The 23,427-nt window shown below is 37.9% G+C and overlaps 1 protein-coding gene across 1 annotated transcript in view; it reads left to right on the top strand.

Annotated features, from left to right (window-relative positions):
* MYO1H (myosin IH) overlaps window positions 1-23,427 on the top strand; it is an 835,299-nt gene that overhangs the window by 571,603 nt on the left and 240,269 nt on the right. Inside the window, exon 25 of the mRNA XM_044068514.1 lies at window positions 14,425-14,518. Within this exon, the coding sequence (XP_043924449.1) occupies window positions 14,425-14,518 (94 nt within the window). The remainder of the gene's footprint in view (window positions 1-14,424; window positions 14,519-23,427) is intronic.

Here is a 23,427-nt window from a genome sequence, read left to right as displayed (position 1 = left end):
AGTAACTGCCCAAATGCATAACAAAATATCTTACTGGTACTTTGGATTCAGCATATTAATAATTAATCTGAAAGTGGTCCAGTTCAGTTTGACAAAACACAATTCAGCAAACAACAGCACACAGGAAATATTTTTAGAAGCTGTTCAGTTATGAAAAGACCATCTGAGTGAGAGAAGTAAACTCCACCCCACCGCCACTTGAAAAGACTCCCAGATGTCTCCAAACTAAATATTTTCTTCTCTAATGTGATGTTACCTTGATTTAAGTTATATTTCCTTAAGGAATTTGATCAGTGGCTGATCATTTTTGAGAACATTTAATAAATTGTCATTTTGGCAAAATACAACATGAATATTTGTCATGCTTGCATTTGACGAGTAGTGGAGTGGATCAAAACCTTCCCCCAACATTTATCAAAGTTTGTTTTCATCACAGCTCTTCTGAAGTCTCTTCTTTTTCAGTTTTATGCATGCAGGATTTTCATATTTGGCTTTGTACATCAAAGTTTGTTGTCAGTGACTGTCAAAATAGAGGCTTTAAAGCCAAACCTCTGCCACCAGTTAACATGTCTGGTATGGTACTACAAATAATAATAACAACATTATATGTACACTGCTGCCTTTAGCTTCATCTAGTGCCTGCCATGCCCAAACAAGGTTCATGCTGTACCTCTGAAAAAAAGCTATAACCCTAGCTTCCCAGGATTTCATGTACCTCAGTTTTGGCTTAGTGCCTTTCAGTGTTACATTACCAATAGTAATTATATCTTGGCTAAAGCTACCTAACATTCACACAAATGCAATGGTTTTCAAGTGGAGCTACTAATAACTTTTTCAGTGTCAATGTCCTTTCTATCTTTTACAGTAACAAGCTGCCAAAATTTAGACCAGTCTGTCAAAAAAGGTCATAATCAATGCATACTCTGAAATGAGACAATCATACTATTACTTTATGGAAGGTATAGCTAATCAGTCTCTGTCTTCAAAATGGGGATGCTGAGATTTATAATTTACCAGTTTTGTGCAATTACCCTTGTACATGTTAATAAATAGCCACTGTTAACATTGTGAAATTAATATTTTTACTGAAATAAATTAGACAATACACTTTGAAAATTAAATATACAGATATATTGTTACACACAGAAATTCAAAATAAAAAAAGTTTTCAACAGACAAATGACATAAGAACACTAACAGCTAGGTGGGTGGATCTACCACTACAGCTAGTTGAAAAAGCCTAATCTACCTCTGGCTTTTATGGTTAGTAAGCCGTTTCAACAGATGAACAGGCAAAATGCATACACATGAGCTCACTGTCTCTGGGAAGCAGGCTGTCCCTCTTTCTGTCTCTCTCTTTTCTCATCTGCATTCCATGTAAGAATTCATTTCACTGCCCTAGGCTTATTATAACTGCACTACACACTACAAGAGAAAAGCATAGACTGACTAGATCAACTGCTGGTCTGAACTTCAAAGCAAGAGTCACTTTACTTGAAGAATCTCTTGAGGGGATGTCCCAGAAACAGGAATCACTGGAAAATATTCAGTCGGTATAGTCTTTTTAAACAAAACCCCTCTGGGCATACCTGCAGAACTCTGAATAAATTCCACCAAAACAGAGTTGGGTAGATAACAAGAAAGTTCCAGCCATTAAGTAAAATAACAGATTTTGACAGAGCAGTGTAAGGAGGCCTAAGTTAGTAATTTATGACTGGGGAGTGTGTGTGTGTGTGTGTGTGTGTGTGTGTGTGTGTGTGTGTGTGTGTGTGTGTGTGTGTGTGTGTGTGTGTGTGTGTGTGTGTATACACGTGCGTGTGCATTGCGTGGGCATGTGTGTGTGTCTGTGTGCATGTTTTTGTGTGTGTATGTGTGAGCATGTGTGCAAGTGTGTGTGTGTGTGTGTGTGTGTGTGTGTGTGTGTGTGTGTGTGTGTGTGTGTGTGTGTGTGTGTGTGTGTGTGTGTGCGCGTGTGTGTGTGTGCGTGTGTGTGTGTGTGTGTGTGTGTGTGTGTGTGTGTGTGTGTGTGTGTGTGTGTGTTTTCTGTGTGCGTACTTGTGCATGTGTATCCATTTGTCTGCATCTATGTATGTGCATGTAAAACTTTCAGTTTCATATCTCTACTGCACTTCTACAGAAAAAAAATTGTACTATACAGCTTGTCACATTTCATGCATTTGCTGCATATTTGCTAAAACCAGTTACAGGCAGACCTCCCAACCGTTCCGAATTACTCGTTTTTTACAGAGTTTTGGGGTCCAAATGAAGGGGTGCCACGATTCCCGAGTGGCACCCCTTCATTTCCAATTTTTCTTTACATTTTTAAAATTTTCACGCTGTCGGAGCTGACGTCATCACGTGCGCAATGACGTCAGCTCCACCAGGCTACCAGCCAGTCAGAATTGAGCTCAAGGAGCTCACATCATCATTTCCGGCTGGCTGAAATGGCGGGAATTCAAGCTGGGATTAATGGTGGCGGCCGGGCAGCAACACTAGGACTTGGAGGAAGCTGAGCAGCCGGGATTAATGAAGCAGTTCGCCTGAAAGCTGAGCAGCCGGGATTAATGGCACGAATGAACAGAAGAAGGGCTTGTAGTTCGTCCGTCAAGCCGAACAAACTACTCAGGCAGGGATATACCCCAGGTAATAGCAGTTAGATACAGATGAGAAACAATAACTACAGCTTAGCTGATCCTTTTTTGTGGGATGTTGTTCAATGTCCTGCTGGCATACTTGATGTGACAAGATCTGCCTGTGTTTTTTTCTAATTATTTTTAAAGTCGTTTACATCTCTTTTCATAAAGCTAACCCTCAGAGCCAATACTCGCTTAAGAATCATATATCGAGAGTGATCATGTTTGCTCTTTCTACATAGCAACATCAGAGCTAAACTCCTCCAGTAAGATTCCTGCAGTGTCTGTACATCTCCTGTTATCCACTCATCCTAGCATTTTTTCTGTGAAAGGGGTCCTTGGATAATGGGATCATATGTGAGAGGTTTGGAACATAGCAATCAGGTAGAGTCCCTTTTGTCCAAAACAGTATTTAATACTCAGTCTCAGTGGGACATTGAATCTGGTTGTTGTAGTACTTCAACAGATCAATGACTTTAGGACTGGAATTGGGATTTGGGTTAGGGACATGTTTGTGTGTGTGTGTGGGGGGGGGGCATTTGTTTACTATATGAAATTCTAGGTGGTTTTGTGCTTGTTCAGTGAATGTGTATTTCAATTAAACGTTTTTTCAAATCTTATTTCACATTATTTAAACTCTCCTGCATTTTATTCAAAGAGTTTACTTTGCAAGAGATTTCTAGACCCCTTGGAAAGAAGATAATTTTGCCTTTATAGCCCTCATGAAGGACTTTGAATATCAGCTTGAGGTTCCCTTCAGTCTGATTTCAGTACTACTTGTTTGAGACTGCTACTAGTAGGGAAAATCTGGTAGATTGTAGTGGGATTACAGTTAATGTCCTTCATCTAAGACTCCTGCTCCAAAAATCATTGTCCCATATACATTTAGAAGGTAGAAGAAATCTGAATAGGATCTGTTCTGTATGTCAGTAGTTGGGGTTTTGGCAAGAAGTTCTGGCCAAAATGTGTTTTGTGCTTCTCATGGCAGTAACCCCAAATTCCAGTAGGCAGAAACAATACTGAGGGAATCTGTCAGGTTAAAGAGGCCTTCTTTGCAATACTAGTGGGTGAGGTATACATATTCAACTAAGAAGTGACAGGACAGGCAGGTAGTTGCCTAAGCAGCCACCAAAGTGAAAACCCAAGTGTAAGAGGAGTTTGACAAAACACGGAAAATGACTTCAGGATGCCTTCAAAGACACTCTGACAAACCAACCGCTGATACATTAGTGGAAGCAAGACACTAATAATACTGATTTTGGCAAGAATGGAGAAATGCTGACCTGAGCTGTGGGTGTTTTTTTGGAAGTGGAAATAACACAAGGACAGCTCATGATACAGGCTACTGGGCTGTAGTCCCCCTTCCTACATTCATCACAATGTTTTATTTCCTTATTCATTCATTCATTCATTTTATTTATTTATGCAAAATATTAAATAATAAACATATAAACATCTGCATTTGCTTAGTAGAAGAACTCAAGCACACCTTTTATTGCATATGCTCATATACTGAATTTTCTCGCATTAAAGAAAGAATTTATATAAAAAAAAAAACTTCAAGGTTGCTTTTGAAATCAGACTGGAATTTAGGAGTACACAAAAAAGCACAATAAGGCAGGTACATGTTTAAAAAATATGCCCAGTTATTTTCTTGTTTTACTTATGAACAAACAAAACAAATGTCCAAAAAACCATGGACCCCCAAGTAAAAACTAAAATTTTAATATAACCAAATACAGGTAAGCGCTTCCGTTCTGTAATTTCAAAACTTCATGAGATCTCGTTTTTTTCCTTGTGCTGTGATGGTATATTGTACAGAGGGAATAAAAGCTATTTACACAAGACAAGCACATCTAAGCAAGAAGATTTCTGTAACCAGAAGACAACCTAAGAATGCAAATATGTACAAGAGTTGTGTGAGAATGCAGAATTGGAAGGAAAGAATCATGCAAGCAGAAATATATTATGAAGAAGATAAGTAACATGCAAAGAGGGAAAGTTGCAAAAGTGATATGTGCATCTTAGAGTTCTTTATGGTTTAAAATGTGATCAGAGATACATATGGAAACAATTCTAAATATGCAAACTGAAAGCATATGAATGCACAACTGCATCATATGCATAATATATTGTTTTTATGTATAGAAAGGGATAAGTACAACTTTAAGAAATATTTAACCTTCTTGGGCACTGCATAATACTGCAGTACTTTAATGTCACAATACAGATCTCTAAGAAGATTGATGAAACATCCACATTGTGGTGTCATCTGAAGGCATCCTGATTAGCAGCATGAATGTTACAAAGGTGACATAGCATTAACTGACAGCTGATCCTTAAATATCTGTTGATGTAAAGGATCACACTAAAATGTTCCATTGTGGATAAAAATTCTAGATTGCTGCTGCCATAAATGGTAAATGGTGGCAGTGGTGAAGTAGAGGGACCCCACAGAGTAGAATGCACTGTCAGACTTCAGCCCTGGAGATGTTGAGCTTTAACTAACTACAACATTGCTACTGATGTTTGGCCTACAGACTGCCACAGAATACAAACTTGCCATATTCTCCTGCGAGAAGTGGAGGACAATGTTTACTTTTGGCATGTGGTGGAGCTCTCTAAATGATTTGTTTAACTGCATGTTATGCAAGATTCTGTAGCGAAAGTGCTTGGCTACATGACACAATTTTATGTGTAGTATTTACTGTTAAGTCCATTGGTACGGAGGGTAGTGATCCACTTAACCTCCACTCCAGTCTAGTTTTAAAGGTGGAAGAGGTTAAAGACTGCCAGCCAGCCCTTACCAATGGATTAATGATAAATTAACAAGAAAATGTCAACAAAGAATATTCAGCTGTTGGGCTGCATAACAAGTTTAGAAGAGCATTTGGTGACTGTATGGAAGAATACTGGAGTAACAGGAACTCTGCTTACCTGGATAGGTCAAGCAAAAAGAGACTAAACTGAGTAATGGTAAGAGACATGTGTGTCTTCTAGAAATCATTGGTACTGTCTGCTGCATTTTTGCCTTTGTAAATGGGTAGGGACAGTGTTTTTTCATGTAAACTCAAAGAAGGATACTGAAATGTGGAAGTGCATACTTGCCCCTGTTTAAATGGAGCTTTTAGACAGTTGAAAGTTATGTTCTGAGTTTGTCCAGATTTTTTTTTTTGTACTAAGAGTTCAGAGAGCTATGATGAGAAGTAGGAACATTTTTGTGCTAACAGTTCAGAGATATGGTGAGTGAGAAGTGAGAACTGAATTTGTATTCCCCCATTATTGGCTTTGTTTGTCCATGAGGTTAAGAGCTATGTTGAGAAGTGAGAAATGAATTCACTAAATTATTTCAGTCTTCTATTTTTCAGGCAGCTGCTGATTTGGGATAGTGGTGTGTTGTTCTGAATGTAGTGCATAGAGTCCTGGGTTCAAAACCTGCCAGTGAAATGCATGATGGTAGCACAGCATTTTATTCTAGCAACTGTACAAAATTATACAAGCAATGTTTAAAATGTGTCCCTGGTTTTTGACCTTTTGTCCCCCTCCCCCCCAAAAAAAATGAAATTGAAAATAAGTGCGAGACGCTGTGCAAGATGCCTATGGCCTACACTACTGTCATTCTATTTATAATGTGGGTGTGGAAGCAGACTTTTATGATGGAAAAGTTCTGAATTGGGCAGTTTTGTCATTATTGGTTCATGTGTTTTGTTTCATTACCTACAGTACAGATTACTGGTAAAATGTTCAAACAATAAATTTAAAATGCACTCAAACATGTGTGTTGTATTATACAAGGAATATAATTTAATAAAGTCAGGAAGGTGTATAAAGAAAAGAACACATGTATGTTTCTTGTTTTGTGTGCAAGGGCCAATGATTTGAAAACAGCGCAAAGGTAATCTTTATCCACCACTGGCCAAATGCATTTTCTTTGGATGTGGTGTGTGTGGGTTTCAATGCTGTTTCAATGAATGTGAGTTTCAAGGGCAAAACAGGATACAAATCCGGACTAGCCAGAAAACCAAAGAACACGACCACACTTGAACGGCTCTCCCTTTTGAATACCAAAAAACGACAATGAAGAAATTATATTTTAGCGCTTTCTTCCACTTTATTCATACCATGGACTTCCTCAGAAAAACGGGAACTCTACCATGTTCTCGTTTTTATACTTTACAGGATATGATGTCATGTTGATGTTACACTTATCGTATACATGCTAATAATCATATTTAAAAAATATATATAATTTAAGGTTCTTACATTTTTATATTTGAAAAATTAATAGTGCACTATGATGTGAATTCATTTCTTATTACTCTTACAAAAATAGACAATTATTTATATGAAAAAAATATGTTATTGACTTTGTATCTGTGTGTATATTTACATACACGAAGAAAATGCCACTGTAATCGTGTTGTTAAAATACGTAATATTCAAAACAATGAAAAATGTACATGAATATACCCAATTTGATCATATTACTACTTTCACTCTCCCTCAACACCCACATTCCCTCACACAGACTGACATGCATTCATTCTCACACACTCACTGAAACAGCGCACACATCTGTCTCCACATGTATAATCGCACCACAAGAAACCATCCCCACACTCACATGCGTACACATAGACAATGAATTCTATATAAATAATAATTATGTGTTATATATATACACTTCCACTATACTGATACATATAACTCATTAACAGAAGTGAAAAATGAATAAAAAATCCAACGATGATCAAATTATACTATCTTTCTATCAAATGTTATCTATACGTGGATTTGACATTTGTCAAATTTCATAGAATGTTACTGTGAACTACCTTTCTCCTAAAATACGATCACATTAAAATTCATCACATCAAAAAATTCTTAAAATTGTGTATTTTACAAAAACATTTTATCTATTCAATAGAAAACATTTGATATTAATTGAGTCATTTAATCCAGGTGAAGTGTCAGCGCCTAATACCAACTGCCACAATGTTTCTTTTTGTTCTAGTTTATTGTTGATGTCACCTTTTAAAACTCCTTTTTCAAGTCTATCCAAAACAAAGAATTCGAACTTTTTAAAGTCCGTACAAACCAAGGCATGCCTTGCCAAGGAATTGTTTATATCCTTGTTTTTTATGGCCAAAGTGTGCTCATAAATGCGTCTTTTTAGACATCTTATTGTTTTGCCTACGTAATAGTTTTCACACGTGACACATGTGGCTAAATAAACCACGTGGTCACTGTTACAATTATTGTATTCTTTAGCCCAAAAAGTTCTGTTCAAATGTTTTAATGTCACAAAGGACGTGTTCGCAATGTATCGACACTGTTTGCAATCTTTACACGAAAAAGTTCCCTTTTTATTACTTACTATTCTAGTCTGGGTTTCTCTATTGTGACTTTTGTACTCTAACATCTTTTTCACATTCACCGTATTTTTGTAGGTGAAAGTAGGTTTTGTACCTAAGACCGTCATTAGCTCTCTATTACCCAAAATAATCGTCCAATTTGTCTCTATGACGTTCCTAATGTATGACATCTCATTACACATAGGCAGTGGAAACATTGTGTTCCATTCTTTTGAGTCCAAATCACTTCCACTATCTATGACATTGTCTACCAAAAATTCATTCCCTTTAATCAAAAGGATTGGTTTAGCTACTCCTGATCTTAAATTATCCACTTCTTTCTCTAATTTCTTCAAGAATACCAACGAATATCCTCTTTCCACAAATAGCTTCCTTAATAAGAGCAATTCTGTATGATATATATCATTACTTGATGTTAATCTACTTAATCTTATCATTTGCCCTTTGATGACATTCCGTTTCATATGTTGTGGATGTAAACTTTCTTTGTGTAAGTATTGGTTTTGTAAAGCATGGTTTTCTGTATATTTTGCTTTGTAGGGTGTGATTTTCACCCTCAAAGTACAATGTCACATCTAAAAAATCTATTTCTTTCCCATATCCACTGATTTTGAATGTCAGGGAACTAGTTGTTTTGTTCAGGTCTTCCACCATGCTTTCAAATTCTATTTTATCTCCACCCCATACGAAAAACAAATCATCTATATATCTTACATAAAGTAACACTTTATCAAAGCTGCTGTGGCATTTTAGATGTTCGTTTTCCCAGTTGGACATAAATATGTTTGCGAATGCAGGAGCTACTCTAGCTCCCATCGCCACACCTGATGTTTGTTTGTAGTAATTTTTCAATATGATTTTTAAATATGATTATTAGCATGTATACGATAAGTGTAACATCAACATGACATCATATCCTGTAAAGTATAAAAACGGGAACATGGGAGAGTTCCCGTTTTTCTGAGGAAGTCCATGGTATGAATAAAGTGGAAGAAAGAGCTAAAATATAATTTCTTCATTGTCGTTTTTTGGTATTCAAAAGGGAGAGCCGTTCAAGTGTGGTCGTGTTCTTTAGTTTCAAGGGCAAAGTTTAATGTCAAGCCTATTTTCATTGTGAGACAGTATTGCTTTGTTTACCAGATGACGTCTTTTAGTGATTCTGCATTGTTGTGCTGTAAAATGTAAAAATAAAATTCAGATCATTGTAGAAGTAAAGCAGTATGCATACACTAGTTGTGTTTATGGTAAATGGGGCAAAATAGCCAGGTAACAGGACACTGGAATGTCTGCAGGGGGGACGCTGGTGCCATGTTTTGGTTGTCTGTTCTTCAATTTGCATTCGAAAGTTGGTATCCCACAATTCCACTGGAGTGGGTGGGGTTACATAATTGTGTATGCAAAATAGATGTTAATCAGTGTACAGATTTGTACCTATTTTTCATGGGCCTTGTCCAGATTTTTGATGTTTCCAGGTTGAGAGGTATGGTTACAGGTTTTGTATAGCTTTTACATTTTATATATATATATATATATATATATATATATATATGTATATACCGTATTTTTACTGAAAATAAAAACAATTGCATGTTTGATAGATCTTTTCACATTTGCTGCATAACCACTGAAAGAAGCCTCCATTCATTCATTTTACATCTGAAGAAGTCTGGTGGACGAAAACGTTTTGTATTGTGTGGCGTTTATGCGATTAAACCTGCTGCTGCCTACACCTACAGGCTTGTGTTTTATTATTACCTCCTGCTTCTTTGGGTGCCTGTTGTGGTTCCACTGAAAGAAGAGTTACATGTTTTACATGTTTTTCATGGTGACACTCTATGAAGATATGTTCAGTTTTTCAGCCTCAACTATCCTGAAAAACAGTGCTTTGAGGCTATAAGGAAGTAATCAAATGGATGATAGCATGGACTACTGGACAAGAGCATTCAATGGGCACATTATAAGGTATACCCTGGTTATTTGTTGACAACAGAGCAACGAGCCATGTAGAGATTTAGGACATCAGCCAAAAAAGTCTCAGAATGCAAGAGGCCAAAGTTTAATCCTGAACAAAAAAAATCTGATTATTTGTATTATTTATTTTTCTAATGTAGACAAAGCCCTCCAAATCCCCAAAGAAGGGAGATTCCCCCTCTACCACCTACTTATAGTCACCTCTGGGTCACTGCCCTTTGATGTAAAGAATGTCACCAAGGAAGAATTCACCTTTTAAATTTTCCAGTTTTGTCCTTTGTATAGTCATGCTTTTTTGCAGGGTAAACATCTGGTTTCTATCTATTTAACTTTTTTGCTTTACATTGCTGCCATTTATAATCAGTTGAAACTGTTGAGGAGCAATACCATGGCATAAACTTAAAAACTAGTTTCAGATGTTGGGTGGGCGTACTGTAGAAGGAATAGTAAAGTTCTGTCCCATTTCACAGCAGACATGCAATGCAATTCAAATTTTCTCTTGACCCTATAATCTGTTCCTAGTTTCAGTACACCAAGAGGTCTGCTTCTGTTTGGTGCACTATCACAGAGGTAGGACATTAACCTGCAGTACAGGTGTCCAAGATTCGGGTAGCATCCTGGCACATCCGGAGATCAACACTGGACAAGAACAGAGAGGATAGAGGTCAGTTGTCTTTTTCTGAAGGGTGGTAAGCATGAGTTTTCATGCTGTTAAAGCAATTGCTAGTGGATGTTTGCAGTGTAGCATGCAGTAGATATTTACATCCAAAGCCTGTGTGCAGAACCTTAGCTAGACACTGGGCATGCATACCACTACCAACCCATGCTCGTGTCTAGGCAAACTCATAAGTTCATTAGAAAAAAATTGCATTGAAAGTATGATGAATGAGGGTAGTCTCTGACTGAACTTCATTTAATCAAACATAATTTACTGAAATTTTAACATACAAAATGCATTTAATAAACTTCAATACAGTGAAAGAATTTTTGGAGTCTACTGATCAGGCATGTGACAACAAAGAAACATTTAAATTGGTAGTTTTAGAACTGCATTACATTAGTTACAACATCTTGCAGAAGCATATAGCTGCTGGTTTACTTCCTTCCCCTGCTACCAAACTATTTATTTTATCACTGAAAGATTATTGCTCCATAAAGCCACCTCAGGGTAACTTCGTCTACAGACAGTTAAGGCAAATTCTCAGCCCCAGAAGTGACTTTGTTCAGCAGGCGATGCTGCATTTGCACATAACTACTTCCACTTGTAATGCTCCCTGTAACCTTACAAGTCCATGTCCATTGCAAATGAAAGCTCTGTAAAGTACAGAGTGCAATGCTTGTATTTACTGCGGTTCCTCACATAAGAGGCATTGTTTCGTAGCTTACGGCAGTGCACTACACTGCACATGCACATGCATACCTTTTCTACTTCTCAACCTGCAGACATTGAAAATAGGAGCAAAGACCCTTGAAAAGTAGGTACATTCAGCTAAAAATCTGAACATCTAATTAGCATAAAATTTGAATACCAAATGTATTTATTTATTTATTTATTTATTATTTATTTTACATTTGTTGATCAGGATAGTCTGACTGGCTACATGTCCATTTTTAGTGGAGGCCCGGGAAAAAAGCTCCAAGGTAAAACATACAGTAAAAATCACAAAATGATTACATGTTACACACAGTTTACTAGCTCCAGTTGAGTAAGCAGATAATATAATCATACATTTTTAAAGACAAACTGACTAGGCAATATAACATGATTACGGACTTTAGAGGAGGATCTCGTTGGGTTTTGAACAAGGACATAGCCAGTGAGTATTAAAGTATAGCTTGTGGGTTTTTTTTGAACTGAGTAAGAGAGGGTTTAAGAGTAAGATCAGCAGGAAGAGAGTTCCATGTTTTGCCAACAGAGTTAGCAAACAGAGAGTCCCCAGCAGAGTTGCTGATTTCGGATGTTTGAACCAGAAGTTTATTAGAAGAGCTAAGTGACCTTAGGTTGCAATAAGGGTTGATGATATTTTTAAGTGCAGGTGTATTATCAGGTTGGTTGAGAACTTTATGGGAAATTATAAGCTGGTTGTAATGAAGTAGGTTAGGCCATTCTAGCCACCCCAGAAGATTTAGGTTGTGACAGTGGTGGGTCCTATAGGCCATGCCTGTTGCAAATCTAGCAATATGGTTATAACAGCTGGAGAGTTTGTTAAGAGCAGATTTGTTCAAATTAGTGAGTAGAGGGGAGGCATAGAGAAGAGTGGAGAATAGATGGGAATGAGCAATAGCAGTCCTAGCAAATGGAGTAAGGAAAGGTTTGATCTTATAGAGGGAGCCAAGTTTTTTGTTAATGGTTTTGATAGTTTGATTGAAGGTGTTGTCTGTTGCGATGCCTAAAAGTTTGGTTTGCGCATCTGGGGAGATAATGGTACCATTATGAGATTTTATGGTAAAGAGTAGTGAAGAAGACTTACAAAGTGGGGGAGAAAAGAAGCTACTTTGTTTTGTTAGGCTTTAATATCAGCTGACAGAGAGACAGTTTTCAACTATATTGAAAGTATTCTGGGTTAATGTCATTAGATCTGTCAGGGAGGTGGCTGAACAAATCAAGGTGGGGTCATCTGCATATTGGATACAGGTAGCATTTGGGATGACAGTGGGAAGGTCATTAATAAAGAGAGAGAAAGGAAGAGGTCCTCTAATGGAGCCCTGGGGGACAGCTAGGGTGATGGGTAGATAGGTTGATAGTTTCTCCTGCCACAGGATGGCATGTTGCCTACCACACAGGTAAGACTTGTACCACTGAAGCACACGGCTATTTAGTGAGAATGCCTTAAGGATGTGCATGAGTATTTGGTGGTTGACCATATCGAAGGCCTTGGAGAGATCAAAAAGAGGGCTGAGGAAAGCTTGCTATTATTTCAGTTATGGGTTATGGTGTTAGAGAAGGATAGGAGGGCTGAAGTGGTACTGTGGTGTGGCCCAATGGCACATAACTCTTCCTGCTTCCAGAAGGAATGGGGGGTACTACTCAGAAACACATTTAAAAAGCAGATTGACAAAAATGATGGAAAAATATCAGTACACTATCAAAGAGACAATGTAAAATTTGTACACTTTAATGAACTGTATTACAAAATTCTACCACACAAGGTCAATTATTTTTGCTTCAGAAAAAGGGATATGTAAGATGCATGTCCTGTTTCTTTAAATTATTGTTGCCACTAGTATGTTGGTCATGTAGTGTATTATTTTCTGTACTAGGCATCTTCAAAATCACATGTGATGAGGGGAATTCAGAAAACTGTGTGAAGGGGTAAATCAAACTTGAAAATAGGGCATCCTGTGCAGTGGTAAATCAGCTCCGAAAATAGGAATGTTCCTCCAAAATAAGGACAGTGGAGATGTCTGGTATATCTTACTTCTGTAAGATACAATTCTTACTCCAAGCATAAGGAGCCACATTTTCTCCACCTCCTCTAAATATGTTTTTACTACATTTTAAGCTAATTTTCTGTGATACTATTACAATACAGTTTAGCATATTTTTATCTAAAAACAATACATAGAGGATTATGATAAGGTATCCAATTGAAGCCTGCTTATTATGTGCTTGAGACATGGAATCCAAGAAATTCACTTGAGATCAAAACTAAAGAGGTGAATCTTGGCATCCATGTCCAGAAGACGTAATATGACCTTATGATCAGAGATCCAATTGCAATTCTTTGTAGTGCATGGGGATTTATCTGCTCCATGTACTACTAGGTTTGGAGGAAAAAAAAGTTCAAAGTGTTGTGCCAGCTTTGAAAGCCAGTAAAGTAGCTGGGAAGGACTGTGAAACAGACAGCAGGAGATGTCTTTAAGTATTCCGTCTAAGGGAAGCTGTTGATCCCTAAATACATTTTGTGTGGCTGTAATGTTATAAAGAGCAAGTAGAAATGGAGTTAAAATTTAGCATTTTCATGTTCTGCCACTGTTGTTTACTGGTCAGCACTGCCAGCTTTTATTGTCTAGTGCCAGACACTTTCTTAACAACAATTGCAAACCACCCTTCTAAGCATTGTCAAGATTAGAACTCCATGCTAAATTAGTGCTGAACCAGGGTGTCTTTTAACTGACAGAGCGTAATCACAGCTCTCAATGTACTGCAATAATTTATGTTTTGTGCATTAAAATAGCAACACGGATTCTTCAGAATGGTAAAGATTCAGTCATTGCTACAGATGATTACACAACTGTGCAATCTGGTGACATTAAGTAACTCAGTCTTTTCTCACAGGGAAAGGGAACTCTGACCATGTAATGACAGAAAGAAAAAAAATAAGAGCTGTTTGAGTTTTTCTGCAATGTGTTTTGTTTCATCTACTATTTACTATATAACATATACTAATACCATGTAACTAGATAAAAGCACTATGTATAATTTATACCCTTTTTCCTGACAGCTGCAGCAGAAGCTAATTGCCAGTGAGATTTTTAAGGGAAAGAAGGAAGGTTATGTACAGAGTGTGGCCAGACCTTTTGCTGACACCAGGCTCAGTGAGTATGCAACACATCAGCAGCTAGTCTATAAAAATCACTTTTTGGGCATGTTGTCTTCAAATGAAGTTAATCAATCATTTAAGCTTGTATACTGATGGAGATTGTGACAGTGGTTATAAATGTCACATTAATCTAAGATAATTTTAGATAAGATGAAAATAAATAACTGTGAAAGATAAACAGCATTCAAAGTCATACTTAATTTTAACATTTAGTATTTCTTAATTCCTACTCCATTTTTAATTAATATACTTATTTTCTGTGGCTGCTTCTAGTCTTTGGATCTCATTAGAGGCTGCATGCTGCACTTAAGGCCAGACTCTGCCCCAACCCCTTGCCTAAATCTTCTCTCCTTTCTCCAGAGTAGGGTCTTTAATTCAGATCTCATTAGAGGCTGAGTGTTGCACCTAACACCAGAGTTTGCCCACAGCCCCCTTATCACAGAGTCCCTCTCAATTTTCCAGAGTGGGGTTCTCATTTTTTTTGGTCTTATTTCAACTGATCATTTTGGCATCTATGAGTAGAGGAAGCCCAATGGCAAATGCATTAGAAGGGTTATGTTCATAATTCTAATAACATAGATACAAGGGCAACGATGTGACACAAGCTGAGTGAGTGAATGCCCCAGCAAGGGCAACTATGTGACACAAGCTGGGTGACTGAATGCCCCAGCTACCACTTAACTGTATAAAAAGTGAAAACATACACTTCTACACCAGCATTTCAGTGGCTGAGGAGTTCAGTATGACAGGGGTATGGCCCACCTCCACTGTACGGCCCTATAATCCTGTGTAACTCTGCTCGCACATGTGTCTGTGTGTGTGTGTGTGTGTGTGTGTGTGTGTGTGTGTGTGTGTGTGTGTGTGTGTGTGTGTGTGTGTGACTGTGTCAGTATGTGTGCACATGTGCATAGAACTTCAGAAGAACCATTGCCATAGTGCACAGTAATTAATCAAAATGTCAGCTCTCGCAGTCACAGTTATGGCCCCATCATCACTGAGGCACAGCAGGCCAGTAGAAGAAAAAACTGTTACATTTTAAAATTGTTGAGGCAGAGTTGTGGCCACCCAAGATGAAAGGTGGAAGAGTGCATAAGAAATGATGATTTTTAAGTATTGTAGCATTAGCATAAAAGCTGCACATCTACACTGAACATCAGACAAGAATGATATCTATATCTATATGTTTAGCTATATGTATATCTATATATCTTTATCTATATCTATGTCTATATGTCTTTCTCTCTCATATATATATATATATATATATATATATATATATATATATATATATGGTTTACTATTAAAATCACAATGTAGCATTGTATGCCTATGAACTATTCGAACTACAGATGTCCGAATAGTTCATATGTGTGCAAGCTACATAATCGAATGATATATTTGCGAATGTGCTGTGCATTCGCAAATATGACCATTCGAAGGGATATACAGGGATTGCGGTACAGTGCGGTTAGGGAAATACATCCCTTTTCTCACTGTAGTGCGATTTCGGAGTTGGAAAATATAGTTAGAGGGTGTGTGGGGTTGCAGGTCGGCTTGCCCCCCTGCATAAACAGGATGTTATCTGTAGTAGTTAGGGAGTTAGGCAAGGGTGGCATTACTGTTAATTGCCGTAAAATGTATTCGACATTTTCAACATTAACAGCTGATTTTTGATGTTAGGACCTTTCGGGAAAGTGTACTTTCCGTCTTCTAGTTCGGAGATTAGTACCTGTTTTATTGTGACTTTCGATATTACGAGTTAGTTTATAAAATTAGTAGGGGTTTTGTGAGATGCCCCCTGCAAAAACATTGGATTTGGATGTGGTTAGATTTTGTTGATACTTTGTGTTTTAATTCCTGTTACCCATGTGATATCTGGCTATATCCCACCGGACTGCCACCAATTAAATGTTATGTCTGGCCAATACCCCACCAGACTGCCAACAATTAAATGACATCCCTTACTATCCTTGGTCAGTAACTAAGGAGCGTCAATACTCACTATTGACTCCAATATGAGACCGTCACTTAAACAGAAGAAATATTTCACAATTTTCCCCTGAGCACAACAGGAACACACTCTGTTTTCCTGGGACTGGACTATATACCTCTGTCCACCCCAATTTTATTTTCTTATTATACACTTCAGAGCAATGTGTCCCAGTTTAAGACCTCTGATACACTCACACTCAAAGTAAATTTAAATTTCACACATCCAAACACTTTTGGAAAAGCCTGGCACAGATTTCCAATTGTGTCCCTTCCCCCAATAATGCTGCCATCAATCAGAGTATCGTCATGCCTTTCTAAAGGGGTGTCCAAATATGAAAATTAAATATCAAAATAAATGATAGCTATGACCAGAGCAGCCAGGCCTTCGAGGCGACCTGGGGAGTATCAAACAGGTATAAGCACTCTCTAATCTCTAAAGAAAAACACTGATTTCCAGCCACAATGTAAAACAATGAAAAACATTTAATAATAAGTAAAATGAATGCAAAAATGTAAATTAACAGCTTTCAATAAACACCATAACTCAGATCACCAGAAATGTAAAATTAAACTGCAGGATAGGAGTCCATTATTCTAGAATAAAAACTATTTGAATAACTAAACTTTCCTGATCTAACTGGAGAATACCTTCCCTGATCTAATCTAACACATAATAGAAAGGCAAGCTTACATTTTTTTTGGTGAGTTATCTTTTAAGGGTTTCCACTGACTGCAATTCTTCACTGACAGCTGTTCTTCAAAAGCTGCTCAGCACGTGACAAACTGCACTTCAACTGTCTTAATTTAAAAATTACAGTCAGCTTTTGAAAACTTTCCTTCTCCTGTCAATCAGCTGTTTAAATAATCACTTAGCAACCAGGAACATTCTAATGGCATCATCTATTGTTCAGCTAATTCTCCACAGTACTTTAGAATGTCCCTCACAAACGTGCAATTAGGAATGTATCAGAAATACTCAATATTTTAAAAACTTATTTACGTTTTCATAATTAGGCATGCTTGCATACAATACAAGTGAATCTGATATTCACAAATCTCCTGCCATACATGCTAACAAAGATGACAGTGTTTTCAGTTTCTTCACAACCGATATACATATGCGCATATGTGCATGTTTATGTGTGTATGTATGTATATATATATATATATATATATATATATATATATATATATATATGGTTCCATGCCATTTGGCTGAAAAAAAATGTTGAAACACAAAATGTCTAAAACACAAAATCTTGAAAATAAAATATGCAGCACCCCTGCATTAAATAAGTTTCGACATTTTTTTTTCGAACAAACTTAACAGAACCCTATGTATATATAAATATATACACATATATATATATATATATATATATATATATATATATATATATATATATATATACACACACACACACACACACACACACACACACACACACACACACACACACACACACACACACACACACACACACACACACACACATACACACACAACAATTATTTTGGAAGGAAGTTAATAGCATTAGTACTTTCTTCATTAGCACTCTTCAAGAAAAATCTTCATGAGTGGATGGGAAATAGGAAATACACCCCGGGGATCACTTCTGTGTCTCTGCTCGACAGTAGCACAGGAAAATAACTTTCTTGGGTGGCGTAAGCCAGGAAATCTTGTTGGCTAGGTTTATGTAGACCCTTGGGCCGATAGCCTAGTACCTACCTATGAGCAGGCTTCTTCTGATAGCAAGGATAAGCTTATTTCATAATCCTGGAAAGTATTATCTGAATGTATCTATTGTTATTTTGAAATACTGATATTTATCTCATAAGTACTGAGTTCCTCAAACTAATATTACCTCTTGTAGAAGTATTTTTTCTAGAAAGAGATCTTTAAAGAGGACTGGATCAGTTATTACCATATAGACCAGGCAGATGTCTTCTTTAAGTAACCTATAAGAAACAAAAATACAATAAGAGATCCTGAAGTGTTCCTAGACAGTGCAGGTTTTCCAAGCACATACATTTTCTAGTAATGAATCATCGTACTTTTTCAAATTATTCCAGCTGGCTTGTTTGAAGACTACAAAATACAGTAATGTATTCAGTAATGTATTGGATCAGTAAAGGAAAATAAGCAAAATGATCTCCCCAGAGGGACTAGATTTGCCTAGAAAAATGGACTGCAAAATATGGTTTCCTATGTTTGAAAGATGCACACTGGTCAAAGTATAAACTGCTGTCTGCTGTTATCCATAGATTTTTAATGATAGTATCCTTTTTATTATTTGATAATTTGTTTATTTAAAATGATAATTTATGTCACTTTTTGTCAAGCTTCATGTTATTACATGTTAATTGACATTAAACGTCAGATCATTACTTCTGTACCAGGTGTGTATATTTTTGTAGACTTTCTTGGCATCTTTTATTTAAAATTAATAATGTCATCTAGTTTGCAGTCATTAACAACTTTGATAATCCATTACCTCTTTTTCACTTTTATATCTTAAAAAATAGTCCAAAAAGAAGTAGCCCCTGTAAACAGCTTCATAGTACACCATTGGTAACCCTTGTCAGGACAGACAGGTAACCCCATACATTGACATTGTGTGTCTTTCTGGTTAACCAATGTTTTACCCTCTGAATTTTATGTGATTTAACAGTTAATGTTATTAATTTGTCAATTACTCCCATATCATGGATACTGCTGAATGCCATAGCAAGTCCATTATAAGAACTTTATACTGTCAGGTCTTCTCCAAATGCTCCTGTTATCCCTTAAAAATGCCACAATATTCAAAAAGCTAGCACTACTCCCAAAGAACCCTTAGTGTTCCACATATAATGGAACTAGGTCCCCCTGTGACATCCTGGATAAGTTCCATTATGACTCTCTCTATGATTTTACATGAATACTGGTCAGGCAAATGAGTCCCACCTTATTTGGTTTTGTTGCTACCACTGCAGACTGTTGCCACAGGTCAGGGGCATATCCAGAAGCTAAAATTTCATTTAACAAGACTGACAGGAAATTAACCAGGTTTTCCTTTTTTCTGTGTGTGAAGCTACCAGATATATTGTCTGGTCCATGGAACTAGAGTTCTGAATTTTACTAGTGGCAGCTATTATCTGTGTATTGATGTAAGAGCTGCTTCCTCTTCTCTCTACAGCATTCTGATATATTTCTTTGTTTATTGCAAAGTATGAAAACATTTTTCTGCAAGTACTTCTGTTGTGTCCAGCAGCAGGGTGATCACTTCTTTGTATATTGATACTCTTTTGCATTCACAATGTTCCTTTTTAGTTTTCTGATGTTTTATAATATGTATTCTATAATAGTACCTATTATATAGTATATGTTAAAATAATACCTGTTATAGCAGTGTCAGTGGCACAACAGAAAGCAAATTTGCCTTTGGTGCAGAATGCTGTGTGTTCTATTCCCATACCAGGCAGATTGATTACTGAATCTGCAGTGTAGCACAAGAGGGGTGTTGCACTCCTAAGTGTTTCATCCTTTGGATGAGACATTAAACCAACACCCCATCTGCTTGAGTTGGTGGAAGTTCTTCTGGTGGATGTAAAAGATCCTATGGTACTTACTGAAAAGACTACGGGTCATTTATTTATATACAAAAATAACTCTTATTTATAACATATTTACATATTTACAAATATTTACTAATGTACAAATATATAGATATAAAAATCTATTTACACATATTCCTAATTTCCTTTACAATCATACTAAATTTTCAAGCCTATTAGACCCCCACTCCTTTTTTCATAACAACCATCTGATTTTACTTAATATTGTTGTGAAAATCCATTTACCATTAAACATAATTTCATTTTTTCTTTCATTCCATATAATGCATATAACATAAAATAACTTTTCATCTATTCTTTTAACATATTCTTTACTTCTATTATTATAGGTTCATAGGTTCATAGGTAGGTACTAGGCTATCTGCCCAAAGGCATTTATAAGCCTAACCGGAATGTGTTGGCTTTCGCCTTCCCCTTAGATTAGTTCCCTGTGCCTCTGTCCAGCAGAGCCACTGAAGTGATCCCCGGGGTAAACTTTCTGTTTCCCATCCAGTCGTCAAGGTTTCTCTTGAAGAGTGTTAGTGAGGAGATCTGCCTAATATAGATTGGAATCTTGTTCCAGAGCATGGGAAGTCTCTGGGACAGGAATTTATCCCTCCAGCACGTCCTATTTATTGTTGTGGTTTAAATCACTAGAGCATGTGGCTTGAGGGGATATGGTTTTCTTTAGGTGGAGCATGTCCATCAATTCTGGGTTGGACATGGCCTTGTATATCAGGCAGAGATCACCTCTGAGTAGGCGGTATGCAACCAAGTACAGCTGGAGTTTCTTCAGTCGAGTTGCATAGGGCATCTGTTTGAGGTCAGTGATCCTCTTGGTGAGGTACTTCCATGGTCTTTCCAGCTGTTGCAGGTGTCTTGTAATGTACATCCCAAATGGGGCGTTGTACTCTATGATGGGTCTGATGAGTGATGCTTAGAGGGGCACAATGACCTCTTTTGATCTGGATGCAAACCCTTTTGTGATTAGGTGGGTCACATAGAAGGATTTTCTAACCACTTTGGCAATGTGATTATTAAAGGAGAGATTACTATCTACTTGGGTCCCCAGATCCCTTATTACGTCTTCCATATTTAGGGGGCTACCACCTATGTGTTAGTTTGTGGGTACATTGTTTTCTCCAAAGGGGATGACTATGCACTTTTTGGTATTTAGCTTGAGGCCATGGTTTTCACACCAGGCATCTGTCTCAGTGAGACCCTTTTGGAGGATGTCTGTGTCAGCCAGAGAGTCAATTATAGCCCCTAGTTTGCAGTCATCTGTGAACTTGGTCAGCCATAGTCCTCCTGTGCTTGCCTGTACCTCTGAGAAGTATATGCCGAACAGGAGGGGTTCTAGAACTGAGCCCTGGGGAATGCCACTTGTAACCGGTTTAGAGTCAGACCTAGCTCCCGCAACTCTTACCATATGAGTTCTGTCCATGAGCCAATTGGCAACCCATCTCGTGATGTAGGGATTTATGTTCAGACTGGTGAGCTTGTCTATAATACCTGAATGGGGAATGGTGTTGAAGACCTTTGTGAGGTCTAGGTAGGCTGTGTGGACCACCTTTCCCTCATCTATAGCCTTGGTAACTGTCTCAAAGAAGTCCACCAGGTTTAGGAGGCATGATCTGCCCTTAACAAAGCTGAACTGGGTAGGGTCCAGTGTTTGGAGGTTCCCAATGTCTCTGTTAATGAGATCCATGATGATGCACTCCATAGCCTTGTGGACCAAGCTAGTCAGGCTTATAGGGCGATAGTTCCCTGGGTCTGTTGTGGCTCCACCTTTGTGTAGTGGATTAACCATTGCTGTGTGCCACTTTATGGGCACATAGCCTATGGAGAAGCTGAGTTTGAACAGTGTGTTTAGGTGAGGGGTTAGTTCATCTTTGAGCTCATGTAGGATGCAGCCTGGGACACCATCCAGTCCCACTGATGCTGTGTTTTTGGCTTTGGAGAGGGCTGTTTTAACCTGAGTGTCTATGATTTCAGGGACACTACATTCTCCTGATATGGTTATGGGCCCTTTTGGGAGTGAGAGGAGGGTGAAGTTTGCACTGAACCTGTCTGCCAGGATGTTGGGGATATTGGTCACTTCAGTGGATTTTGTGCCATTCTGCACTAACTCCAAGCAGATCTGAGAATTGCCACTTAGACTGTTGACATAGCTAAAAAATGCCTTGTGGTTATCTTTGGAGTCATTGGCAATTTTTCTTTTAAGCTAGCCTTGGAAGATTTTATAAGGCATTGTAGTTTCTTGCTGACACTGATCAGGGATGTCTTCCCTTCTTGGGATTTTAATCTTTTCTGTACTAGTTTCCTTCTTCTATTGTATAGCTTGTTTATGGCAGGGGTCTACCAGACTGGTTTCCTTTTCTTGGAGGAGTGAGTCTTGGTTTTGCTTGGGATAGCATGATCCATGCATTCTTGTAGTTGCCTGTAGAGTGCATTAGTAAAGGATTTTGCAGTTTGGGCAGCGTTATCCTTTAGCATGGGGGTTTTGAAACTTTCCACCTCGGTCTTAAGTAACATGAAGTTTGCTTTTGAAGTTTTTCATGGTGGTTTCTTTGACCGGGAGTGGGGCCAGAATGTGGATATCCAGAGTGATTAGTTTATGGCCAGATCTAACCAGCGAGGGGTTGACCTCCGGTGTGGAACACCAGTCGCCCATGTTGGTGATGACCAGGTCCAATATGTTGTCACGTCTGGTGGGAGTGTTGACCAGTTGATCCAGGGCATTTTAGTTTATAAATTCTAGGAAATATTGGGCAAGGGAGTTAGTACTTGTGTAGTTCTCCCAGTTAATGTTTGGGTAATTGAAATCACCCAATATTAGGGTGTTTGGTAGGACCTTTATGTTTCCCAGTGTTTCCAGAAATGCGGAATGGGGGTCCTGGGACATGGTGGGTGATCTGTAGCAAGCTACAATTTGAATTGCAGTTCTGCCCATTGTTAGTTGCACGTGGATGATCTCTGAAGCATCGTGCTGTGCCACTAACCTGGAGGTGAGGGTATCCTTGATGAATATGGATACTCCCCCACCTTTTGTATTTCGGTCTGGATTTTGTGGCCAAAATGTATGGTATGTTTTGTAGCCTGGTAGTGCTGGGGTGCTCTCTGGAGCCTTAAACAAGGTTTCTGTTACTGCACATATATTGATTTTCTCCATACTGAGGAGTGCCTCGAGTGCTTGTATTTTGAGGTTTAGACGTCTGGCATTGAGTAGCATTGCCCTCAGTTTTTTGTTAATTGTGCTATTTACGGCGGTGGGTTTGTCTTTTGAGCCTTGCCTAAAAAAGGCACTATGGGGGT

The sequence above is a fragment of the Protopterus annectens genome, chromosome 4.part0, assembly GCF_019279795.1.
Source record: "Protopterus annectens isolate FY-2018-M chromosome 4.part0, PAN1.0, whole genome shotgun sequence".
NCBI lineage: Eukaryota > Metazoa > Chordata > Ceratodontiformes > Protopteridae > Protopterus > Protopterus annectens.
Note: the sequence above shows the minus strand (reverse complement) of the source record. Positions and strands in the feature narration are given on the sequence as shown.